This window comes from Pan troglodytes, chromosome 1, assembly GCF_028858775.2.
Source record: "Pan troglodytes isolate AG18354 chromosome 1, NHGRI_mPanTro3-v2.0_pri, whole genome shotgun sequence".
In the NCBI taxonomy this organism is placed as follows: domain Eukaryota; kingdom Metazoa; phylum Chordata; class Mammalia; order Primates; family Hominidae; genus Pan; species Pan troglodytes.
The window spans coordinates 38025121-38050926 of NC_072398.2; the positions used below are offsets into that span (position 1 = coordinate 38025121).

The 25806-nt window shown below is 40.3% G+C and overlaps 1 protein-coding gene across 2 annotated transcripts in view; it reads left to right on the plus strand.

The window, feature by feature from the left end:
- KCNH1 (potassium voltage-gated channel subfamily H member 1) overlaps window positions 1-25806 on the plus strand; it is a 463623-nt gene that overhangs the window by 39211 nt on the left and 398606 nt on the right. For both annotated transcript variants that reach the window (XM_016938123.4, XM_016938126.4), the window contains exons 4-5: window positions 4172-4300; window positions 12087-12205. In XM_016938123.4, coding sequence (XP_016793612.1) covers window positions 4172-4300; window positions 12087-12205 — 248 coding nt within the window. The remainder of the gene's footprint in view (window positions 1-4171; window positions 4301-12086; window positions 12206-25806) is intronic.

Here is a 25806-nt window from a genome sequence, read left to right on the forward strand (position 1 = left end):
GGTTGAAATACTGGTCTGTACCACCTAGGAGGGACTTATGTTCTCTTCTGAAAGAATTCCAGAAATGAAAATTTAAGCCCATTCTACTCACTTTCTTAGACTGTTTGGGTAGTGATAGTTTGGGACTGAAAACACTGGATGTAGGATTTATTTTTTTAAATTTAGCATTCCTAGAGCATCTAACCCACCAAGGCTGCTGTGCAGCACTCCCTGGAGTGGAGCGATGCAATGGCTTCACATGACCCTGTGCATAATACTACATTGAATGCCAGGAAGTAGGGGTGCCTGGTGGTAAGACAGAGAAAGTAGATCAGGTCTCTTGCCCTTGGAGTGTATTATGATCTATTTAAAGAAACAGTCGTTAGCTGTTAAGCTTTGAGGCAGCCAGTACATAACACTTAACTTCCCTGTCCATGATCAGAACCAATCGAGAGAGATAAAGGAATCAGGCCAATATAGCAGGGGTCCCCAGCTCCCAGGCCACAGACTGCTACCAGTCCATGGCCTGTTAGGAACTGGGCCACATAGCAGGAGGTGAGCGGCAGCTGAGCGAGCATTACTACCTGAGCTCCACCTCCTGTCAGATCAGCAGTGGCATTAGATTCTCATAGAAGCGTGAACCCTATTGTGAACTGTATATGTGAGGTTGCCTGCTCCTTATGAGAATCTAATGCCTGATGATCTGAGGTGGAGCAGTTTAATCCTGAAATCATCCCCCCACCCAGTCCATGGAAAAATTGTCTTCCATGAAACCTGTCCCTGGTGCCAAAAAGGTTGGGGACTACTGCAATAGAGGATAAGATATTACTTTTATGACTAATAAAGCCGATCCTGGGGGATGTAGTTTATACCTGTAGGCAAGTGACTTTCTAAAAGTGAACCCTAGAATCAGACAGAGTTACCTGCAAGTCACAGGTAGTACTGGAGAACTGCAGGCTTCTCCTCCTACCAGCCATCCTTCCTGCCTTTTGCCTTCCCCCCTTTATAGGGTAGGGGAGCAAAGCAGAGAAGGGGCCAAGCTACACATATCCAGCTCTTGTCTCCCAGATTACCAACCAACCTAGGAAAAAGGTCCAGAGTGTTACACTGAAAGATGTTCTTCCACACAGGAGAACCAGATCACGAAAAAGGAGGTCCTTTCCCTCAAAAAGCCCCCATATTTAGCTCAAGATGAACTCTAAGGCAGTATGTCCTGATTGTATGAATTTTTGTTACAAGATATATATTTAGATACTGCAAAGGAATGGTCAGAGTAGTATGTGTTTAATCAGGGAACACGGCCAGGTGCAGTGGCTCATGCCTGTAATCCCAGCACTTTGGGAGGCTGAGGCAGGAGAATCACCTGAGGTCAGGGGTTTGAGACCAGCCTGGCCAACATAGTGAAACACCATCTCTACCAAAAATACAAAAATTAGCCAGGTGTGGTGGCATGCACCTCTAGTCCCAGCTACCCAGGAGGCTGAGGCAGGGGAATCGCTTGAATCCAGGATGTGGAGGTTGCAGTGAGCCGAGATCGTGCAGCCTGGGTGACAGAGAGACACACTTTAAACAAATGGACCTGTTAAGAGGGGAGAGTTCATTCATGATAAGTTTGAACTGTGGACAAATGAAAAAGGCCTCCCAGTATGACTAATAAAATGGTTTTCATGACCTTGGAGATGTGTCTTAGTGTCATCCACCCCTGTAGTAATAAATGAAACATGAAGAATGAGCAAGTTCCCAGGCATTGGGCCCAGCCGGTGCAGTGCAGTGATGGGCCGCAGGGCTGCAGCTGGGAGGGGAGGGTTCTGGAGATTCTAGGAGCAGACATCATGAGTGGGTTCCTGTCATCTGATTTATTACTAATTGATCAAATTAGTAATACATCTGTCAAATTAGTAATAAATCAGATGACAAGAACCGACTCACGATGTACTCCAGCCTGGGCAACAGAGACACAGTTTAAATAAATTCACCTGTTAAGTGGGGAGTAATTAGCAGTATTTTCTGGTTTATCATCTGAAAAAATGCTTAAATTTTTTTAGAGCAAAAAAAAAAAGGTTTTTTTGATTTGTGTGTTTTTGCCTTAACAGATAGGGTACAATTGAGAGCTGTGAGGATATAAGCTTAATTGCTGTGACACTTTACTTTGAGTTTTCTGTTGCTTAATTGAAAATGGTTTAAAATCCTGCAGATTCTGAGGAAAAGACTAGCAGGAATAGTAATACATACTTCCAAAAACAGTGAACAATTCAAAGGTCATATTCTTGACTTTGAAATGCTATTTGTGATTTTTATATGGTAGAATTTTCTTTCAAAACACTTCTTAAGGTGACATTATAATCTGTTGGTATTTGCAGAACACGTAGAAACTGGCAGCTAAAAATTATGCGAAGAGAATGGAAAGAAGGTTAAAATTAACTATAGAGGAATACATAGATAATCAAGATTTAAGGAGAACACATTTCCGTTGGGTCTACTTGCTGCCTGTTTGTACATTTCAGGGTTATTACTACTGACATGTGAATAGGTGGTGTAGCCAAATCTGTAAAGTAGCTGTTGTCAAGCTAGATTGGCTAACTAAGCCTAATGTTAATCAGAGTTGTCTGTCTGTCCCTGGTGTTTAGTACAGAGTTTGATGTGATTGTGGACAGAGAAAGCCAGGTGACCTCTTGAGGATCTATTTTCATCTCCAAGATTCAGTGAGTTTTCTGCTCTCTATCTCACAAAATAATATATGTAAAATGCTGAGCACAGTGCTGGCTACATAGGAAACTATTACTTAGCGTGGGGAAATAGCTACTTTATTTTGATTTGCAAATGGTTATAAAATAGTATGCTAAGTATTATTCCAGTTATGCAAAATTCAACAAATAGTTATTCAGTTCTGCTAGATGCTGTTGTAGGAACTGGAATATAAGAACTAGGAAGAAAAGAACATCGGATTGCTTTGTGTCTCATTTAATTTTGTATCATAGAATAAATTGGTGCTTCTTGCTGTGATGTCTTCTATGGCTAGAAGATGTTTATTTATTTTCCTTAATTATTTTTGGGAAGCCAGTGAGTGACTGTGCAGATATTTGACTGTTGATACCTGAGTGGGTATCCTCTCTGAGAAGCCAGTCAGAATAGCCCTGCCTACCTCCTTCTGTGGATGAAGACAGTGCTTAGGAAGAACTCGTTTATCCTCCACTCTAGCTCAGGAACAAGGATTGATATTGAAACACATTCACTGAGCTTCCTATGGCACTAATGTGATCGAAGCCCAAACCTGCTTGGAATCCTCCTTTTCTGGAGAGCTTTGTATGGGGGAATTATTGTGGTGTTCCTTTCCTTCTTCAATGCCTTGTCATTTACCATTGTATTGGATCTTTTAGATTTTTATTTTAAGGAGAGGGATGTAGAAATATAGTTTCTGGGCCGGATGCAGTGTCTTATGCCTGTAATCCCAGCACTTGTGGGAGGCCAAGGTGGGTGGATCACTGGAGGTTGAGAGTTCGAGAGCACCCTGGCCGCCTCTACTAAAAATACAAAAATTACCCGGGCGTGGTGGTGGGTGCCTGTAATTCCAGCTACCTCGGGAGGCTGAGGCGGGAGAATCACTTGCACCCAGGAGGCAGAGGTTGCAGTGAGCCGAGATTGCACCATTGTACTCCAGCCTGGGAGTCTAAAAAAGAAAAAGAAATATAGTTTCTGGCCCATGTGTGATTGGTCATGTGAGTCAAATTGGTGGATTCCTAAACTGGATTTTGACCCTGGGATCCTTTAGCAATGGATGAGGTTTGAAATTTGAGTTGGCATGGTCTGCTGGCCATGGTTGGCAGGGCCTATCTTGGCCCCTACTCTTTACTGTCCATTATGTGGTCTAAGGTAAGTCTTTAGGTCTTTGTACCTAAGTTTCTTCCATAACATCAGGTGGGGTTTTCAACCTATTTCCTAACCACTTTACAAGTTAAGAGATCAGCACTTGGAAAATTAGTTGAACAGGAGAAACCCCTCACTGAATAGTCACTGTGAAAGTTTTTATTCCAGCAAGAAAAAAAATTTATGGTGTGATAACCCAGCACTTGAAGGAATAAGACCATTTAAAAAATGAATTAATATTTGTACCTATTCATTCCCAAGTCTTTGCTTCCATAGCCCCTCAAATGAGAATGCAAATTACTGACCAACCTTTTGATATTCCTTTCAGGGACACCTGTGTGGTTCTTTGTGAAAATTGCTCCAATTCGAAACGAACAGGATAAAGTGGTTTTATTTCTTTGCACTTTCAGTGACATAACAGCTTTCAAACAGCCAATTGAGGATGATTCATGTAAAGGTTTGTAATTCTGACTTGTACAAATACGTTTATGCCTTTTTTGTCTTTATTGTGGCTCTTGTTACAGAGCATTTAAGGTTGTCAAGGCAATCACTTTACAAACCTCAAGATTCTAACTTTAATTTGTATAGAACAAAGCACTGTGTTATTCTGGAGTGTATCGGGGTAGGAGAAGGAGAGAAAAAACACTTTGTTTAGGAAAGCATTTGAATCAATTTCATACCTTTAATAATTAACCCTTTCTGATATTAGTTAGGCAGAAGAAGATAGTTTGGCAACTAGTATCATCAGAATCTTTTCAAGTTTTCACATAACAAATGTCAGTCATACCAATGAGGTGGTCTATGGCTACATTCATCTGCTTTATGTATATACTTTCTTAGATTTGACTGAATTCTGGTACTTCAAGATTGTTAAAGCAGACTTTAGCACATCTTTGCATCTGTGGTTGATTAAGTCTGTGACCGGTTAATTCATTTGGAACATAACATTAATGAAGCCAGGGTCCTAAGTAACATTTCTATATGGGTCATTTAAACAGTTGTGTGATCACAGATTTTAGCACTCGCCTCAGCCATGTCATACGCATGTATTGTTTGCATAACATGGGGCACCCAGGAAAGGAGATGGCTCAGGATTTCTGGAACAACTGTACCCCTGAAGAGGTCCAGCTCATCAGGATATAAAAAAGATGGCATGTTAGTTCCAGAGGTTTGGGATAAGGGGGTGACATAGCACCTCTTTCACATCCCTCGTTCATAGCTCACACTCAAGATAACCAAGAGGCCACAAGCTTTTTCATGATGCAGTGCTACGTGGCTCTGTGGTTGATTTTTCAGCTCTGCTGGAGACCTCTGCTCCTTGTGGTTTTGTGAGATGTAGCAAAGAGATGAGAGTGGAGTCCAGGGGAGAGTTAAACTGAGACATATTATTTTTGATGTGACAAAATTTTTGTTGTTAAATGAGCATTATAGGAGGAAATAAAAAGCATTATGTGGCTGCTCTCTCAAGGGCTGTGTCCTCTGAGGGTATTTAAAATCCTGGCACATTTAGACACTCACATTTATGGAGTTCAGAGCACAGTACTGTTAATACCAGCGCATCCTATTTTTTAAAACTCTCTGATAGCTCAATAAATCAATTTCAGCCTGCCTTTTGGTTTTAAGACTGCAGCAGATGCAAAGTCTCTCAACCAGTGTTTCAGCCACCTGAAGTCTCCCTTTTCTTACAGATTCATGATTGCCAGATTTCTAGTTTCTAATTTGAAGATTTCTCAGTGCAGTAGCTATTTCATGGCAGTAGGTTCACTCATGATTAAGTACCATCTTGTTACCATATAGAAAGGCCAGTTGCTTTTTTAACCTAATAAACTCATAAGTAATATTTTGAAGGCAATTGAATATTTTGACACCTATTTTTGCAATTTTTCTCTTAAAAACTTAAGTTATGTGATTTGGTTGAATCAAAATGTTTTGTTTTTATTACTACTGGAACATTTGTAGGTGATGTGCTGGTATTATTTAGTAGGAAAAGCATACCTAACAGAATGCTCCATACCTGGCATGTAGGTGCCTGCATTCGATGCTCATGAAACCTGAAGAGGGATAAATCAGAGTGATGTAGTGAGACTTAGGTTTATTTTCCAGGAATAAAATGCTCCACTTCATTTAACCTGCCTCAATGATGCATTTCTTTGCTGATAAGAGTTTTGGTACACACACATACATACTTACAGACACTCATGAGGAGATACACACACATTTACTCTGTTTCTTCTTAGCTGAGGGGACCAGATATTAATTGTTTTTGTCAGTGAAATAAATAGGAGTAACTTGTGGCTTGATTCATAAAAATTTGACACATACACACACACACGTTAGTCCTCAATGTAGGAATCCTGCTAGTAGACCACGCTTAATGTCTCCTGAAAGACATGGCTTTATAAGTCTATCCATTTCAAATGCCATGGCAGATATGTTCAAACCTTCCCACTTGCCATGTCATCATGCCCCTGGCCCACTGTGGTTTGGTGGTCTGCTTAGGACAAGTCAAACTTTGTATTAGTGTGTTTATGATGGAAGCACATGATAATTCTCTAGGCCTTGTTATTTTAAGTCTATAAACTGCAGTTTTGGCTACAGGGATCAAATCTAGATCCTAGAAAGTATGCTGCCATGTGGCTGGATTGTTCTCCTGGCTTGACATTTCTTCTTGGATGTACTCTCAGCAGCTTGTTTCCAGGAGACCAGCTGGGTTTTCAGTACAGCACCTCAGTTACCATTAAGAGTCTTAAGAGCCTTGCTGACTTAGGCTTGTTTAGAATTCACTTTGGAGATGGAATGGAAATGTGGATAATCTAAAATCTCAGAAAATTCCCAGATAATTGCTCTTTGGCATTGTCCCATGGGATGTTTTCCCACCACCATATTAGCCTTTTAAATCAGTTGTGTTCAAATTGTCTTTAAAATTACTTTGTTTTCTCAGATCATGTAGTACCTAATTTGGGGACTTGGGGCTGGGGTGGGTGCATCCTGATAGTGTGCAAGAAGCCAGTTTGTGCCCCCAGTTTTCCCACAAATCACCCACAAAGGGTCCAACACATGGGATAATTGACAGTAGCCTATTTCAGGATCTGACACAAAGTAACTTCTCTTCTACCCGGAGCCTCAGGCACAGGGGATGGGTCCTGCAAATGCTTCCAGAGCCCCCTCTGTCATTTGGTGTACCAGTTCTCACCATCCTTTTTATGAGCTAGGTAGGCCTCTGACTTCCTCATCTTCACTTTGCTCTCTGTCTTTTGACAGTAATTCTCTTACTCTCTGACAAATAGTGCCCACGGATGGCATGGAGAAGGGAATGAAAGTCAAGTTAGGTTTGCTGTTTGCTAACAGCTCTGGGGTGTGTGTGTGTGTGTGTGTGTGTGTGTGCGCGCGCTTAAAGGCTGAATGAGAGAGTAGGTAGAAATTCCTGCCTAAAATGAGAATCTGTGATGCTCCAGTGATTTCATTTGTTCCTTCTCTTGCTTTTTCTTTTGTTATAGATAATTTGGAGTAGGCTGTGGGATATGTTTCTGTTGCATTCTGTCTTCTGAGCCAGCAGGTTTGGGCAAATGAGTATAGAATTAGAGTGTAAAGCTCAGAATTTTCTCTCTTTACATTGCTCACCAAAGGATGAGTCAATCCTCTTGTTTTCTCTATTATCCCACCAACTAATCTCATATTAAAGGAGCAAATTCATTTTCAAAGATTCACATATTTACTTCTAAATTCAGAGTTAAACTTGAGCCAAATACAGACAACAAAAGGAATGCAAAACTTCGGAGTAGGTTTCTAAGAGCCAGAGATGTAGAATATTGAAGGATGAAGGCTCTGGCAAACTGTTGTAACTGTTGACCCTTCTCCATGTATCTTCACGTTGGACATGCGAGAAATAGTAATAGACACAAGTCGCAGGCCCCACCCCCCTTCAATGTTAATATTTTATGTCTCTGCCCTCAGGTTGGTGGGAAAGTGATGATTTAGTGACTGCTACTTGAGGAAGCCATTCTAGATTTTTGGTTCTTTATACGTTGGTAAGGAAAAGATTGTGGGAAGAGACTTGAGGACGCTTAGGCAGTGGTCCACACTGACTCTCCATGCTGTACCCTGTGTCCGCTGTTCTTTGCTGGATGTTTGGATTATGCTATCAGCTCCTCTGAATTTCTGACCCTGTATCTCAGGACAAGGCTGGCCTCTGTCTTTTTTGGTACCCCTGGACTTATTCTCAGAGGAGTTGGAATTCTAACTCATCCCAACACCATCTCTTCTGGCCTAAAAAAGAAAGATTCAGGCTCATTGGTGGCTCAGCTAAGTTGACACCCACCAGCCATTGTGGAGTCAAGACAGGGGAAAAGCCATTTCTCCATTCCTGAGAATGGAGAAAAGACCCAGTAAATAGCTTTTAACTGATTGCTAGATTGTGTACTATGTTCCCCTCCTTTATCTTTTTTCTCTCTATACTCTTCCTCTTCTGCTCCTGCCCACTTCCCCTCTCATTGATCATGGTATGGTTTCAATTTTCTCATGGCATCCACAGCCCCGTTATGCCTAACTTGCTGGTGACATTTGTGATAGAACTGGAAGAATCCTGGTCCAGGGGTTTCTTCATTTGAGCTCAATTCAGTGTTGAACTTCCAAGTGGGGTATAATTGGAGGAGTGGGTGCAGAAAAATGCCTGGCAAAAGAGAGGCACAGAAATATCCCCTGAAACTGAAGAGAGTTTGTGAAATGGGCCGCCTATCCTTTGGGACTTTATATCTATTGGAAACCCAGACAGAAGTAGGGTGATGAGAGAAAAAAAAATATTTGTTCTTTATTTGTCCAATATACCTATTGTATTCACCTGTTGGGTGCCTGGCCTCGTGCTAGGTGCTAGACACAAGGAAACACCTGCGATAGAGCCTCTGAGTCTATTTGGCAGAAGGGATAGACAGGTAAGCAAATAAAACAGTAAAGCACAGTCAATGATCTAATATATGCCTGCCTAAAGCAAGTGGGGGTTCAATACAAGGAGCAGGTAAGTCTGCTGGGGTAGGCCAGTATCCTTCCTTGAAGGACGATGATGAATCATGCGGAAAATGCTGTCTGATTTCCCCTGAACAAGACCATTTTGAGCTAAGTTCAGTTTGGGTTGTCCCCTCCCATTTGGCCTTTTGGACAATAGGAGTTTCACTTTCTCCAGAAGTGATTCTTCTGATGGGTCTGCTATAAGGGACATTGTTGGTCCAAATTGTACATATTATCTTTCACCAAACTGGTTTGCTCTTCCTGTGTTTTTAATCTCATTGAATAGCTGTCATCCCAGTCGTCATCCAAACCAGAAACTCAGGAGCCTCCTAGGTTGCTTCTTCTTTTCCTGTGTAGCTATTTTTTTCAGAGTCCTGACTCTGTAGCTGCCCTCAAGTCTCCCCTTGACCCCTGGCCCAGGCCACAGCATTGGTCCAGGACCACATGGTCTCTTGCCTGTTGTCCTGACATATCTTCTATCTGTCAGTCTTTTTTTTTTTTTCTAGCCCACTATCCACTTTGTTGTTCTGTTCATTTAAAATGCAAATTGGCATGTGTATCTCCCTCCTCACCAAATTTAAAGTCCTTCAGTGGCTCTCAGTGGGTTTCAGGATGAAGTTCAAATTTCTTAACTTACCTTCTAGGTTTTTACTGTCCACGTTCTTCTTGGTTTGGCCCCTACCAACCTCTTTAGCATCATCTCAGGACACACCTGGCATCCCCCTCCCACTTATAAGCCATGGCCCTTTATCCAGCCATTCAGAATGTCTTGTTCTTCACGGGCATATTACCCTGTTTTATAATTTTCTGGCTTTGTAGATGCTGTTCCTTCTGTGTGGGATATCTTTCTTTCCTTAAGTCTACCTAATTCTTACTCATTGTTCAAAACTTTGCTCTAGTGCCATCTCCTCCAGGAAACCTGCTTTGACTCCCCAGCCTGGATTAGATATGCATCCTTTTGACGGTCTTGGCCACAGCATTCTGTACTCATCCCTGTCATAGAACTTAGCTCACTATGTCATGATTTCTTAATTTTCAGTCTTCTCTGCTAGAGTGTGTGCTCTCTGAGGCCAGAATCTGTGTCTTATTCATGTTAGTATCTCTAGTATCTAGTACCATGCCTGGTACATAGTAGTTATGTTTATAGAATTAACACATGAATGAATGAATCTATTTTTTCATCTGGCGAGGCATGATTGCCATTATAAAGTATCTATAGAGCAGGAAGGAAAATATGGGTTTGGGAACTTGGGAGAAAACTTATTTCCTTCCTTCCTGCCCATGCTGGGTAGAAGTGTAATGCAGATTTCACGCTGTTCATCCATTTCCTTTTCAACACCCACTCACCTTCCCATGCCCTTGCTCAGCCAGCTGAGAACCCACTCTTTTAAGAGCCCACTCTTGCAAAGAGAATCAGGGCTAGGCCAGAGAGTGAGGGGCTATCCTGAGTCTAGGGAAATGCCCAGAGGTCCAGGGATATTTGTTTTTGTTCTTTTATATTATATCAGGTGATGAACCAAGGGGTTTGGGGCACCTGCCCTGCCAGCTCCCTCTCATTACTGTTCTCACAGTATATAGATCACGCTGGTGGTGGTGGTAGGGTGGGTGCAGAGCCCTTGCTGATGTTTACATACACAACTGACTGAAAAATAAACTCTCTGCTCTTCTCGAAAAGCTTTTTAGAATCCAGTTTCAGCTTTATTTTAAGCTGAAGTAGAGCCTGCCTCTGAAAGTGACTTTTAAAAAATCTTAGTTCATAGTTCCCATAGCACATTCATTGACACTGGGGGAGATGTCAAAGACCCCTACAGAGTCCATGCTGTGCCCTCCTGTTAACATTAATGGGACCCCCCCACAGTCAAACCACTATGTGTATCTTTTCAAGCCAACCCCAGCAGTTCCACGTTTCTGCTTTGTGGCATCAGGGTGGATGAAAGCACTACTGGCTTTTTATTAAAGCCTGGCACTTCTTGAATGAGATAAAAAAGAGCTGATTTGCTATTCTTATTATATTGACAAAAATTTATCCAGTTTATGATTCTCATAGGTTGTGTAGAAAAATAAAATATGGACATTTTTCTGTTTAACTCCACTGTCCTCTGGATTCTATAAGTCTATCTTGGAAAGTTGCTCCAGGGTAAAATTTGGCAGATGAGATTTCTACTGGAAGTTGCTGAATGCTTCTAAACTCTAAAGGATATAAAAAAATAAAACCATCTAGTCCTGCTTTTAGCTGTAATGTAAAAATAGTTGCATGCTCTGTTTATTTGCTGTATACCCCACATCTGGGTTTTTGGAGCTCCTAAAACCCAAGCCTGGTCTTGAGAATACTGACAGGACTTCAAGGGTCTGATGGGGCAACTGCCATGGTCATAACCTTGATACAGATGGGTTGTTCAGTGTTGAAATGGACAATTGTCTTTGGGGGCCTTTAAAAGGTGTCAAGGGGGGGAGGGATAGCATTGGGAGATATACCTAATGCTAGATGACGAGTTAGTGGGTGCAGCGCACCAGCATGGCACATGTATACATATGTAACTAACCTGCACAATGTGCACATGTACCCTAAAACTTAAAGTATAATTAAAAAAAAAAAAAGGTGTCAAGATCACTCAGACATCTTCGATTCTCAGTAAGGACCTGTCACCAACCATCCTTCTCCCATCCTAAAGCAGACTAAAATCTACCACTGCTTTCCCCCCACCTACCCAGGGGTTGAAATCATTTCTTATTCCTCTGGCCTTGGAGAAGGTAATGCATAGAATGGCCATTTGACTAGCTTGTCCATTTAAAATGCAGAACCAACTGTTTCTGCAAGATCAGATAGCCTGGGGACTGGGAACAGCCTGAGCCAAGTTACCAAGTCACAGAAACATCTCAATTACCCGATATTATCTTCTGAAGAAGGCTTGGGCCAGAGTGGAGAGATGTTCTAGACTCTTTCTCATTGTCCAGGCACTCTGTGTCTTAGTCTCCCTATTTGTAAAATGGTACTAAAACCTGCTGTACCAACTTCACAAACTATGATTAGGATGAAGTGAAAGTGCAGGGGAAAAGCAAGTTGTGACACACAAGGTGCTTTACGGAGCAGTGGGTCTTGCTTGCAGGGATGCAGAGTGACTCATGGGAGCTTAGGAGGGCATTGGAGGTGTCTGTTTCTGACAGTATAACTTGTAATGTGAATGTCTGTGCACCTTTGGGTTGTGGTTGACCCTGTCTTTTCACTCTTCCACTTGCTTCAGGCTGGGGAAAGTTTGCTCGGCTGACAAGAGCACTGACAAGCAGCAGGGGTGTCCTGCAGCAGCTGGCTCCAAGCGTGCAAAAAGGCGAGAATGTCCACAAGCACTCCCGCCTGGCAGAGGTAAGGGCAAAGGGTTAGCTCATTCTTGAGCCTCACTTTTAGGGGGTGCATGGGCTGAGGCAATGGCACAAAACTAGTGTGCTAATCATGGAGAGGATCTTCAGGACCCCCAGACGCCTGTCTTTGCTGGGCTTACACACCACAGTGTATGATACTGGGTAAGTGACCTAACTCCTTTGAGCTTTATACTTTCCCATGTGCAAAAGCAGGCTGGAAAAGCTCTGTTTCAGCTTGCTTGAGATTAAAAGTGTCAAATCACTTTTTTGAGGAGCTAGAAGTGCTTCATGTACATGAAGGAGTTTTTAAACACTTTTGTTATTAGAGCAATTCATACTGTTATAGGCAAAGAAGATACAGGAAGTGAAAAGAAGAATATAAAACGTACCTGTAATCACAACAACCACATGGCATTTTACATTTTTTTGGTGTGTGCATTTAACTTGTTTCTTTGTAGATATCCTATTTCCTAAATGCTAAGAAATTCATTTTTCAAATGTTAATGTTTATGAAATTGAGACACATCTAGGAATAGTGTATACATTAAATGTGATTATGTTGCCTTTTCTTCACTTTATATAATCATGAACATTTTTACATCTTAATAAATATACTTAAAATTGTTATTATTTTGATAATCTTTGTAGTTAGGAAAATTTGGCATTCTTCTTTTTGCTGGGGCAAGTAAGAGGCTAGGAAGCCCTGACAAGGTATCTTATTAGGCTTTATGCACCCAACTTGTCATTATCTGCCTTTGATGGTGCCTGGTCTTTATTTTTATTTTATTTTTTATTTTTTAATTTTTTAACTTCTTTTTATTATAATTTAAGTTCTAGGGTACATGTGCACAATGTGCAGGCTTATTACATAGGTATACATGTGCCATGTTGGTTTGCTGCATCCATTAACTCATCATTTATGTTAGGTATTTCTCCTAATGCTATCCCTCCCCCGTCCCCCATCCCATGACAGGCCCCGGGGTGTGATGTTACCTGTCCTGTGTCCAAGTGTTCTCATTATTCAATTCCCAACTATGAGTGAGAACATGTGGTGTTTGGTTTTCTGCCTTGTGATAGTTTGCTCAGAATGATGGTTTCCAGCTGCATCCATGTCCCTGCAAAGGACATGAACTCATCCTTTTTAATGGCTGCATAGTATTCCATGGTGTATATGTGCCACATTTTCTTAATCCAGCCTATCATTGATGGACATTTGGGTCAGTTCCAAGTCTTTGCTATTGTGAATAGTGCCGTAATAAATGTACGTGTGCATGTGTCTTTATAGTAGCATGATTTATAATCCTTTGGGTATATACCCAGTAATGGGATTGCGGGTCAAATGGTATTTCTAGTTCTAGATCCTTGAGGAATCACCACACTGTCTTCCACAATGGTTGAACTAGTTTACAGTCCCACCAACAGTGTAGAAGTGTTCCTATTTCTCCACATCCTCTCTAGCACCGGTTGTTTCCTGACTTTTTAATGATCGCCATTCTAACTGGTGTGATATGGTATCTCATCGTGGTTTTGATTTGCATTTCTCTAATGACCAGTGATGATGAGCATTTTTTCATGTGTCTGTTGCCTGCATAAATGTCTTCGTTTGAGAAGTGTCTGTTCATATCCTTTGCCTACTTTTTGATGGGGTTGTTTGTTTTTTTCTTGTAAATTTGTTTGAGTTCATTGTAGATTCTGGATATTAGCCCTTTGTCAGATGGGTAGATTGCAAAAATCTTCTCCCATTCTGTAGGTTGCCTGTTCACTCTGATGGTAGTTTCTTTTGCTGTGCAGAAGCTCTTTAGTTTAATTAAATCTCATTTGTCTATTTTGGCTTTTGTTGCCATTGCTTTTGGTGTTTTAGTCATGAGGTCCTTGCCCATGCCTATGTCCTGAATGGTAATGCCTAGGTTTTCTTCTAGGGTTTTTGTGGTTTTAGGTCTCATATTTAAGTCCTTAATCCATCTTGAATTAATTTTTGTATAAGGTGTAAGGAAGGGGTTCAGTTTCAGCTTTCCAATATGGCTAGCCAGTTTTCCCAGCACCATTTATTAAATAGAGAATCCTTTCCCCATTTCTTGTTTTAGTCAGGTTTGTCAAAGATCAGATGGTTGTAGATGTGTGGTGTTACTTCTAAGGCCTCTGTTCTGTTCCATTAGTCTATATATCTGTTTTGGTACCAGTACCATGCTGTTTTGGTTACTGTAGCCTTGTAGTATCGTTGGAAGTCAGGTAGCATGATGCCTCCAGCTTTGTTCTTTTTGCTTAGGATTGTCTTGGCAATATGGGCTCTTTTTGGTTCCACATGAACTTTAAAGTAGTTTTTTCCAATTCTGTGAAGAAAGTCATTGGTAGCTTGATGGGGATGGCATTGAATCTATAAATTACTTTGGTCAGTATGGCCATTTTCATGATATTGATTATTCCTATCCATGAGGATGGAATGTTCTTCCATTTGTTTGTATCCTCTTTTATTTCGTCGAGCAGTGGTTTGTAGTTCTCCTTAAAGGGGTCCTTAACATCCCTTGTAAGTTGTATTCCTAGGTATTTTATTCTCTTTGAAGCAATTGTGAATGGGAGTTCACTCATGATTTGGCTCTCTGTTTGTCTGTTATTGGTGTGTACGAATGCTTGTGATTTTTGCACATTGAATTTGAATCCTGAGACTTTGCTGAAGTTGCTTATCAGCTTAAGGAGATTTTCGGCTGAGACGATGGGGTTTTCTAAATATACAGTCATGTCATCTGCAAACAGGGACAATTTGACTTCCTCTTTTCCTAATTAAATACCTTTTATTTCTTTCTCTTGCCTGATTGCTCTGGCCAGAACTTCCAACACTATGTTGAATAGGAGTGGTGAGAGAGGGCATCTCTGTCTTGTGCCAGTTTTCAAAGGGAATACTTCCAGTTTTTGCCCATTCAGTATGATATTGGCTGTGGGTTTGTCATAAATAGCTCTTATTATTTTGAGATACATTCCATCAGTACCTAGTTTACTGAGAGTTTTTAGCATGAAGGGCTGTTGAATTTTGTTGAAGGCCTTTTCTGCATCTATGGAGATAATCATGTAGTTTTTGTTGTTGGTTCTGTTTATATGATGGATTATGTTTATTGATTTGCATATGTCGAACCAGCCTTGCATCCCAGGGATTAAGCCCACTTGATCATGCTGGATAAACTTTTTGATGTGCTGCTGGACTTAGCTTGCCAGTATTTTATTGAGGATTTTCGCATCAATGTTCATCAGGGATATTGGTCTAAAATTCTCTTTTTTTGTTGTGTCTCTGCCAGGCTTTGGTATCAGGATGATGCTGGCCTCGTAAAATGAGTTAGGGAGGATTCCCTCTTTTTCTATTGATTGGAATAGTTTCAGAAGGAATGGTACCAGCTCCTCTTTGTAGCTCTGGTAGAATTTCGCTGTGACTCCATCTGGTCCTGGAGTTTTTTTGGTTGGTAGGCTATTAATTATTGCCTCAATTTCAGAGCCTGTTATTGGTCTATTCAGAGATTCCACTTCTTCCTGGTTTAGTCTTGGGAGGGCATATGTGTCCAGGAATTTATCCATTTCTTCTAGATTTTCTAGTTTATTTGCATAGAGGTGTTTATAGTATTCTCTGATGGTAGTTTGTATTTCTGTGGGATTGGTGGTGATATCCCCTTTATCATTTTTTTATCGTGTCTATTTGATTCTTCTCTCTTTCCTTCTTCATTAGTCTTGCTAGCAGTCTATCAATTTTGTTGATCTTTTCAAAAAACCAGCTCCTGGATTCATTGATTTTTTGAAGGTTTTTTTTTTGTGTGTCTCTATCTCCTTCAGTCCTTCAGTTCTGCTCTCATCTTAGTTCTTTCTTTCTTTCTTTCTTTCTTTTTTTTTTTTTTTTGAGACGGAGTCTCGCTCTGTCACCCAGGCTGGAGTGCAGTGGTGTGATCTCGGCTCACTGTGAGCTCCGCCTCCCGGGTTCACGCCATTCTACTGCCTCAGCCTCCCGAGCAGCTGGGACTATAGGCTCCCACCACCATGCCTGTCTATGATCTTAGTTATTTCTTGCCTTCTGCTAGCTTTTGAATTTGTTTCATCTTGCTTCTTTAATTCTTTTAATTGTGATGTTAGGGTGTCAATTTTAGATCTTTCCTGCTTCCTCTTGTGGGCATTTAGTGCTATAAATTTCCCTGTACATACTGCTTTAAATGTGTCCCAGAGATTCTGGTACATTGTGTCTTTGTTCTCATTGGTTTCAAAGAACATCTTTATTTCTACCTTCATTTCGTTATGCACCCAGTAGTCATTCAGGAACAGGTTGTTCAGTTTCCATGTAGTTGTGTGGTTCTGAGTGAGTTTCTTAATCCTGAGTTCTAATTTGATTGCACTGTGGTCTAAGGGACAGATTATTGTGATTTCTGTTATTTACATTTGCTGAGGAGTGCTTTGCTTCCAACTGTGTGGTCAATTTTGAAATAAGTGTGATGTGGTGCTGAGAAGAATGTATATTCTGTTGATTTGGGGTGGAGAGTTCTGTAGATGTCTATTAGGTCTGCTTGGTGCAGAGCTGAGTTCAAGTCCTGAATATCCTTGTTAACCTTCTGTCTTGTTGATCTGTCTAATATTGACAGTGGGTTATTAACCTCTCCCATGATTACTGGGTTGGAGTCTAAGTCTCTTTTAAGGTCTCTAAGGACTTGCTTTATGAATCTGGGTGCTCCTGTATTGGGTGAATATATATTTAGAATAGTTAGCTCTTCTTATTGAATTGATCCCTTTACCATTATGTAATGGCCTTCTTTGTCTCTTTTGATGTTTGTTGGTTTAAAGTCTGTTTCATCAGAGACTAGTATTGCAACCCTGCTTTTTTTTTTTTTTTGCTTTCCATTTGCTTGGTAGATCTTCCTCCATCCCTTTATTTTGAGCCTATGTGTGTCTCTGCATGTTAGATGGGTCTCCTGAATATAGCACACTGATGGGTCTTGACTCTTTATCCAATTTGCCAGTTTGTGTCTTTTAATTGGGGCATTTTGCCCATTTACATTTAAGGTTAATATTGTTATGTGTGAATTTGATCCTGTCATTATGATGTTAGCTGGTTATTTTGTCCGTTAGTTGATGCAGTTTCTTCCTAGCATTGACAGTCTTTACAATTTGGTATGTTTTTGCAGTGGCTGGTACCGGTTGTTCCTTTCCATGTTTAGTGCTTCCTTCAGGAGCTCTTTTAGGGCAGTCCTGGTGGTGACAAAATCTCTCAGGGTTTGCTTGTCTGTAAAGTATTTTATTTGTCCTTTGCTTATGAAGCTTATTTTGGCTGGATATGAACTTCTGGGTTGAAAATGATTTTCTTTAAGAATGTTGAATATTGGCCCCCACTCTCTTCTGGCTTGTAAGAGTTTCTGCTGGGAGATCCACTGTTAGTCTGATGGGCTTCCCTTTGTGGGTAACTCGACCTTTCTATCTGGCTGCCCTTAACATTTTTTCCTTCATTTCAACCTTGGTGAATCTGACAATCATGTATCTTGGGGTCGCTCTTCCGAGGAGTATCTTTGTGGAGTTCTCTGTATTTCCTGAATTTGAATGTTGGCCTGCCTCGCTAGGTTGGGGAAGTTCTCCTGGATAATATCCTGCAGAGTGTTTTCCAACTTGGTTCCATTCTCCCCATCAGTTTCAGGTGCACCAATCAAATGTAGATTTGGTCTTTTCACATAGTCCCATATTTCTTGGAGGCTTTGTTCATTTCTTTTTACTCTTTTTTCTCTAAACTTCTCCTCTCACTTTATTTTATTAATTTGATCTTCAATCACTGATACCCTTTCTTCCACTTGATCGGATTGGCTATTGAAGCTTGTGCATGTGTCACATAGTTCTTGTGCCATGGTTTTCAGCTCCATCAGGTCATTTAAGGTCTACTCTACACTGTTTATTCTAGGTAGCCATTCATCTAATCTTTTTTCAAGGTTTTAGCTTTCTTGCGATGGGTTCGAACATCCTTCTTTAGCTCAGAGAAGTTTGTTATTACCGACCTTCTGAAGCCTACTTCTGTCAGCTCATCAAAGTCATTCTCCATCCAGCTTTGTTCCATTGCTGGCGAGGAGCTGCGATCCTTTGGAGGAGAAGAGGCTGCCAGGTTTTTGGAATTTTCAGCTTTCCTGCTCTGGTTTCTCCTCATCTTTGTGGTTTTATCTACCTTTGGTCTTTGATGTTGGTGGTCTACAGATGGGGTTTTGGTGTGGATATCCTTTTTGTTGATGTTGATGCTATTCCTTTCTGTTTGTTAGTTTTCCTTCTAACAGTCAGGTCCCTCAGCTGCAGGTCTGTTGGAGTTTGCTGGAGGTCCATTCCAGATCTTGTTTGCCTGGGTATCACCAATGGAGGCTGCAGAACAGCAAATATTGCAGAACAGCAAATATTGCTGCCTGATCCTTCCTTTGGAGGCTTCATCCCCAAGGGGCACCCTCCTGTGTGAGGTGTCAGTCGGACCCTACTGGGAGGTGTCTCCAAGTTAGGCTACATGGAGATCAAGGACCCACTTGAGGAGGCAGTCTGTCCATTCTCAGAGCTCAAACACTGTGCTGGGAGAACCACTGCTCTCTTCAGAGCTGTCAGACAGGGAAGTTTAAGTCTGCAGAAGTTGTCTGCTGTCTTTTGTTCAGCTATGCCCTGCCTGCAGAGGTGGAGACTACAGAGGCAGTAGGCCTTGCTGAACTGTGGTGGGCTCTGCCCAGTTCAAGCTTCCCCAGCTGCTTTGCTTATCTACTCAAGCCTCAGTAATGGTGGACGCCCCTCCCCCTGCCAGGCTGCTGCCTCGCAGGTCAATCTCAGACTGCTGTGCTAGCAGTAAGCAAGGCTCCATGGGCTTGGGATCGGCTGAGCCACGTGCGGGATATAATCTCCTGGTGTGCTATTTGCTAATACCATTGGAAAAGCACAGTATTTGGGTGGGACTATCCCGTTTTTCCAGGTGCTGTCGGTCACAGCTTCCCTTGGCTAGGAAAGGGAAATCCCCCGATCCCTTGCACTTCCTGGGTGAGGCAATGCCCCGCCCTGCTTCAGCTTGCCCTCTGTGGGCTGCACCCACTGTCCAACTAGTCCCAATGAAATGAACCAGGTACCTGAGTTGGAAATGCAGAAATCACCCATCTTCTGCATTGATCACGCTGGGAGCTGCAGACCAGAGCTGTTCCTATTCAGCCATCTTGGATCTGGAATCCTGTTCTTTATTTTTTCAACTACACCTGGGTGGGACCAGTTAGAAGCATTATACCTTCTTGACTCCAAATCTCCTTCTTACCCAAGGATAACAGGTAAACTGTCCCATTGCCTGTAGATGGCTCGTCAGTCCTTGATCCACATTTGGATGGTGGGACCCTTTCTAACCTGGCTCCAGAGTTCCATACCCCTAGTGGAGACACTACCAACATGATGCAGCTCACAAAGAATGTTCTGAATATATGCAGTAATGTCAAATGAGTTAGCTACAGAAGATCTCCTTGTAGTAACCAGAAGCTTTTGTCAACAGTGGAGATGGGGAGCGTTCATTTGTACCATTTTGGACAAGGACAGATATTTGGATGATGGTAGCATCATTTTTTGTCATGATGTGGGCTTGGCTTATGATAGAAAGGATACTAAAGGAGACCTTTCAACTCACAGCCTGTACTTTCTCTGCTGCTTCTTATGGTTAATAGAATAACCTCCTCTCCTACATCTCTCCCCTTGCTTGCTCTTATTCGGCTACACTGGCCTTTTTGCTGTTCCTTGTACACACCATGCTTAACTGCAAGTCTTTGCCCAAATGTCATTTTCTCTATGTAGCTAACTGTATCAGTCAGAGTTCTACCAGAGAAACAGAGCCAGTAGGATACTTAATATTAAGAGATTTATTGCAAAGAATTGGCTTATGTGATTGTGGTGATTGGCTGCTTGTGTCCGAAATTCACAGGGCAGGTTGACAGATGGAAACCCTTGGGAAGAGCTGATGCTGAAGTTCACAAGCAAATTCTTTCTTCCTTAGGAAAACTCAGTTCTGCTTTTAACACCTTTCGACTGACTGGATGAGGCCCATTCAGATTACAGAGGATTATATCTTTTCCTGAAAGTTGACTGATTGTAGATGTTAATCACATCTACATAATACTTTTACAGCAACATTTATTTTAGTGTTGGCTTAAATACCTGAGTGCCACAGCATAGCCAAGTTGATACATAGAACTATTACAGTTCACCTCTTGTCAACTTGATACCCATATACATTTTTATAATCCATATTTAATCTCCAAATAAGTCAATAAGAAAATCATACTTCCATCTAACGTGATACAATTACTCTACGTACAATGGAAAATATGCCAGCCTTTTCCCCAAAAGAGGATGCAAAGTCATTGGTGATGTTCATTTTTCTTCTTCCTATCCTGTAATTCAAATAACTGTGATATAAAATTAACTATTATTAATATATTTATGTTATATAAGAGGATAAGAAAGGGATGAAACTAATAGTATTATATATATATAAATGTATACCAAATTAAGGAAAAATTACAACTGCTAGTCCTCTTTTTAATCTGATCTATGTTTTCTTCCACTCGATACCTTCTAATGTAACATACAGTTTACTTACTTATTGTGTTTATTCAGTGATAAATCTCAAGCACTTAGAACGGTGTTTGGCACATAGTAGTTACTCAGTATTAAGGTTTGTTTTTTTTTTTAATTGGTGGAATGAATGAAAGAAAGGAAACAATGAGTTTTAGTCTACTGGTCTGGCATAAGTGGTTGCTCATTGATTGCCAATATAAGGCAAACATCTGGGTCTCATCTCAGGGGCTAGTATGTTTTAGTTAGCCTGGCTAGAGGCTTATTGATTTTTATTGATTTTTTTCAAAGAATGAGCTTTTGGTTTTGTTGATTTTTTTCTATTGACTTTTTGCTTTCAATTTCATTGCTTTCTGCTCCAATTTTTGTTCTTCTGCTTACTTTGGATTTAATTTGCTTTAATTTTTTAGTTTCCTAAAGCAGAAGCTTATTGATTTTTGATTTTTTTTCTTTTCTAGTATATGCATTTAATGCTAAAAATTTCCCTCTAAACACTGCTTTTGCTGCATGCCACGAATTTTAATTTGTATTCTCTTTTTCATTTAGTTAAAATATATTTTATTTTCTCTTGAGATATATTCTTTGGCCTATGTATTATTTAGAAGTGTGTGTTTAGTCTCCAAGTATTTTTGGATTTTCTAGCTGTTTTCTCTAACTGATTTCTAGTTTAATTCCACTGTGGCCTGACAGCAGACATTGTATGATTTCTATTTGTTTGTTAAGGTGTGTTACATGGCCCAGAATGTGGCCTATCTTAGTGAATGTTCCATGTGACCTTGAGAGAATGTGATTTCTGCTATTGTTGGACAAAGTAGTCTATACATGTTCATTATATCCAGTTGATTGATGGTATTATTGAGTTCAACTATATCCTTACTGATTTTCTGCCTGCTAAATCTGTCCATATCTGATAGAGAGGCATTGAAGTCTTCAACTATAATAATGAATTCATCTATTTTTCCTTGCAGTTGTATCAATTTTTTCCTGACATTTTTTGATGCTCTATTGTTAGATGTGCAGATGTTAAAGATTATGTCTTTTTTGAGAATTGACTCTTTTATCATTATAATGCCCCTCTCTGTCTCTGATAACTTTTCTTGCTTTGAAGTCTGCTCTGTCTGAAATTAATACAGCTACTCCTGCTTTCCTTTGATTACTTTTAGCATGATATATCTTTCTCCATCTCTTTACTTTTTAATCAATATGTGTCTTCATATTTAAAGTGACTTTCTGTAGACGACATATAGTTGGGTCTTGTTTTTTCATCCGGTCTGACAGTCTGTGTCTTTTGTATATTTAGACCACTGAAGTTTAAAGTGATTATTGATATAGTTGAATTAATATCTCTGGTATTTGTTGCTTTTTTCTATTCATTGCCCTTTTTCTTCTTATTTTGTCTTCCATTCTTTTTCTGCCTTTTTTGGTTTTAACTGAGCATTTTATGTGATTCAACTTTTTCTCCTTCCTTAGCAGCAATCAAAATGCAAAAAAAATTTTTTTTCAGTGGTTGCCCTAAAGTTTGCAAAATACATTTACAACTAATCCAAACCTCTTTCAAATAATATTATACTAAGTACCTTATAATAGGAAGATATTCCTAATTCCTCTCATTCCTTGTATCATTGCTTTAACTCATTTCACGTATACATAAACACAAACACACATATACAAGCATAATTGAATACATGTTGTTATTTTTCATTGAACTGTCATCTGTTAGATTAGTTAAAAATAAGTAAAATAAAAATTTCATTTTACCTTCACTTATTCCTTCTCTGATGCTGTTTGTTTCTTGATGTACCTCTGAGTGTCTGACCTATATCATTCTCATTCCCTCTGAAGGACTTCTTTTGACATTTCTTGCAAGGCAGGTCTACTGGCAACAAATTCACTCCATTTTTGTCTGAGAAAGTCTATTTTTCCTTTTTTTATTTGGAGATGGATTCTCCCTCTGCCGCCCAGGCTGGAGTGCAGTAGCATGATCTTGGCTCACTGCAATCTCCACCTCCCAGGTTCAAGTGATTCTCCTGCCTTGGCCTCCTGAGTAGCTGGGATTACAGGTGTGTGCCACCACGCATGGCTAATTTTTGTAATTTTAGTAGAGATGGGGTTTCACCATGCTGGCCAGGCTGGTCTTGAATTCCTGACCTCAGGTGATCCTCCCACCTCGGCCTCCCAAAGTGCTGGGATTACAGGCGTGAGCCACTCTGCCTGGCCTTTTCCTTCACTTTTGAAGGATAATTTCACAGGGCCCAAAATTCTAGGTTGGTGGGTTTTTTTTCCCCTCCCAACTCTTTAAATACCTCACTCCACTTATCTTCTTGCTTGCATGGTTTCTGAGAAGTTGGATGTACCGTTGACCCTTGAATAACATGGGTTTGAACTATGTGAGTCCACTAATATGTGGATTGTTTTTCAATAAGTATACTGAAAATTTTTTGGAGATTTACAATGACTTGAAAAACATGCAGACCAACTGCATAGCCTAGAAATATTGAAAAAATTAGGTATGTCATGAATGCATAAAATATATGTAGACACTATTTTATTATTACCATAAAATATAAACAAATATATTATAAAAAGTTAAAATTTATAAAAACGTTTCCACACAAACAGAACATTTACAGATGTAAAGATGCAGTATTAAATCATAACTGTATAACATGAACTAAAGTATACACTTTACTACCGTAATAGTTTTGTAGCAACTTCCTGTTGTTCTTGCTGTGAACTCAAGTATCATGAGTATCCACTTAAATGTTGTGACGCTAATCCTCTCATCCTGAACAGTTCTTCTCTCTAGTAAATTTTATATAGCAGTAAAAAGTGATCTCTCAAGGTTCTCATCAAGAATCTCTAGCATGTTTTTTTATCGTGTTTAGTAGAATATCATAAACCTTGATAACACTAGGGGACCCATACGAGGTGGCACTAGTTACAAGAAAAAGTTAGATTGCTTCATATGTATCATAGATTGGGGTCTGCAGCTGCGGTTGCCTGCCATTTCAGACAGACTATTCATATTAGAAACAGATGATATAAATTTATGGTATTGATAAATACAGTACATTACTGTGAATGTATTTTCCTTCCTTATGATTTTGTTAGTAACATTTTATTTTCTGTAGCTTTGTTGTAAGAATACAGTATGTAATACAAAATAACATACAAAAGATGTGTTAATTGACTTTTATTGGTAAGGCTTCTGGTCAGTAGTAGGCTATTAGTAAATTTTTAGAGTCAAAAGTTATATGTAGATTTGACTGTGTGGGGGCATCGGTGTCCCTAACTCCTGCATTGTTCAAGGGCCAACTGTAATTCTTATCTTTCCTTCTTTTTAGGCTAGGTGATTTTTTTTTTCCTAATTTTTTTTTTTGAGATGGAGTCTCGCTCTGTCCCCCAGGCTGGAGAACAATTGCATGATCTTGGCTCACTGCAACCTCCACCTCCTGGGTTCAAGTGATTCTCCTGTCTCAGCCTCCTGTAGCTGGGATTACAGGCACCCATCACCATGCCTGGCTACTTTTTGTATTTTTAGTAGAGACGGGGTTTCGCCATGTTGGCTGGGCTGGTCTCCAACTCCCGACCTGAAGTGATCTGCCTGCCTTGGCCTCCCAAAGTGCTGGGATTACAGATGTGAGCCACCATACCTGGCCTCCCCTCTGAGTTTTTAAAGGAATTTTTTGGTTATCTTAGATATTCTGCAGTTTGAATATGATATGACTGGATTTGTTTGTGTGTGTGTGTGTGTGTGTGTGTGTGTGTGTTTTTTTTTAAAGGTGGAGTCTCGCTCTGTCGCCCAGGCTGGAGTGCGGTGGTGCGATCTTGGCTCACTGCAAGCTCCACCTCCCGGGCTCACGCCATTCTCCTGCCTCAGCCTCCCGAGTAGCTGGGACTACAGGCGCTCACCACTACGCCCGGCTTGTTTTTTGTATTTTTAGTAGAGACGGGGTTTCATTGTGTTAGCCAGGATGGTCTCGATCTCCTGACCTCGTGATCTGCCAGCCTCGGCCTCCCAAAGTGCTGGGATTACAGATGTGAGCCACCACGCCGGCCGTTTTTGTGGTATTTATCTGAGTTGGTGTTTTCTGCACTTCTGTGATCTGAGGTTTGGTGGTTGACATTAATTTGGGAAAATTCTCAGTGATTATTGCTTTGAATATTTCTTTTGTTCATGTCTTACTTTTCCTTCTGGTATTCTCATTATGTGTATGTTATACCTTTTGTAGTTATCCCACAATTCTTGAATATTCTGTTTTCTAAAATGTTTTAGGGAACATTTTATCATATTCTCTAAAATAGCCTATTTTATCACTTACTACCATAAAATATAAACAAATCCATTATAAAAAGTTAAAATTCATCAAAACTTATACACATAAGCACAGAACACTTACAGATGTAAAGATGCAATATTAAATCATAACTGCATAACATTAACTGTTGTATATACTGTAGTACTGTAATAATTTTGTAGCCACAAATTTTTTTTCCGGTCTTTTTTTGTTCTCTTTGCTTTTCAGTTTTGGAGGTCTCTATTGACATGTCCTCAAGCACAGAGATTCTTTCCTCAGCTGTGTTCAGTTTACTAATGAATCCACCAAAGACATTCTTTATTTCAATTACAGTGTTTCTTATCTCCAGCATTTTGTTTTGGTTCTTAGAGTTCTCATCTCTCTGCTTACATTGCCTATCTGTTCTTGCATATTGTCCACTTTTATCTATTAGAGCCCTTAAAAAATTAATCGTAGTTGTTGTAAATTCCCAGTCTGATAATTCCAACATCCCTGCCATACCTGGGTCTGGTTCTGATGCTTACTCTGTCTCTTCAAACTGTGTTTTTGCCTTTCAATATGCCTTGTGACTTTTTGTTGAAAGTCAGCTGTCATGTGCTAGGTAAATAGGGCATTTAGTAATGTGATGGTAGGGTGGGGGGTGGGGGAGGAATGTTCTATAGTTCTGTGATTAGGTCTCAGTTTTTAGTGAGTCTGTGCCCCGGGCTATGAATTTCACAAGTTCTTTCATTCC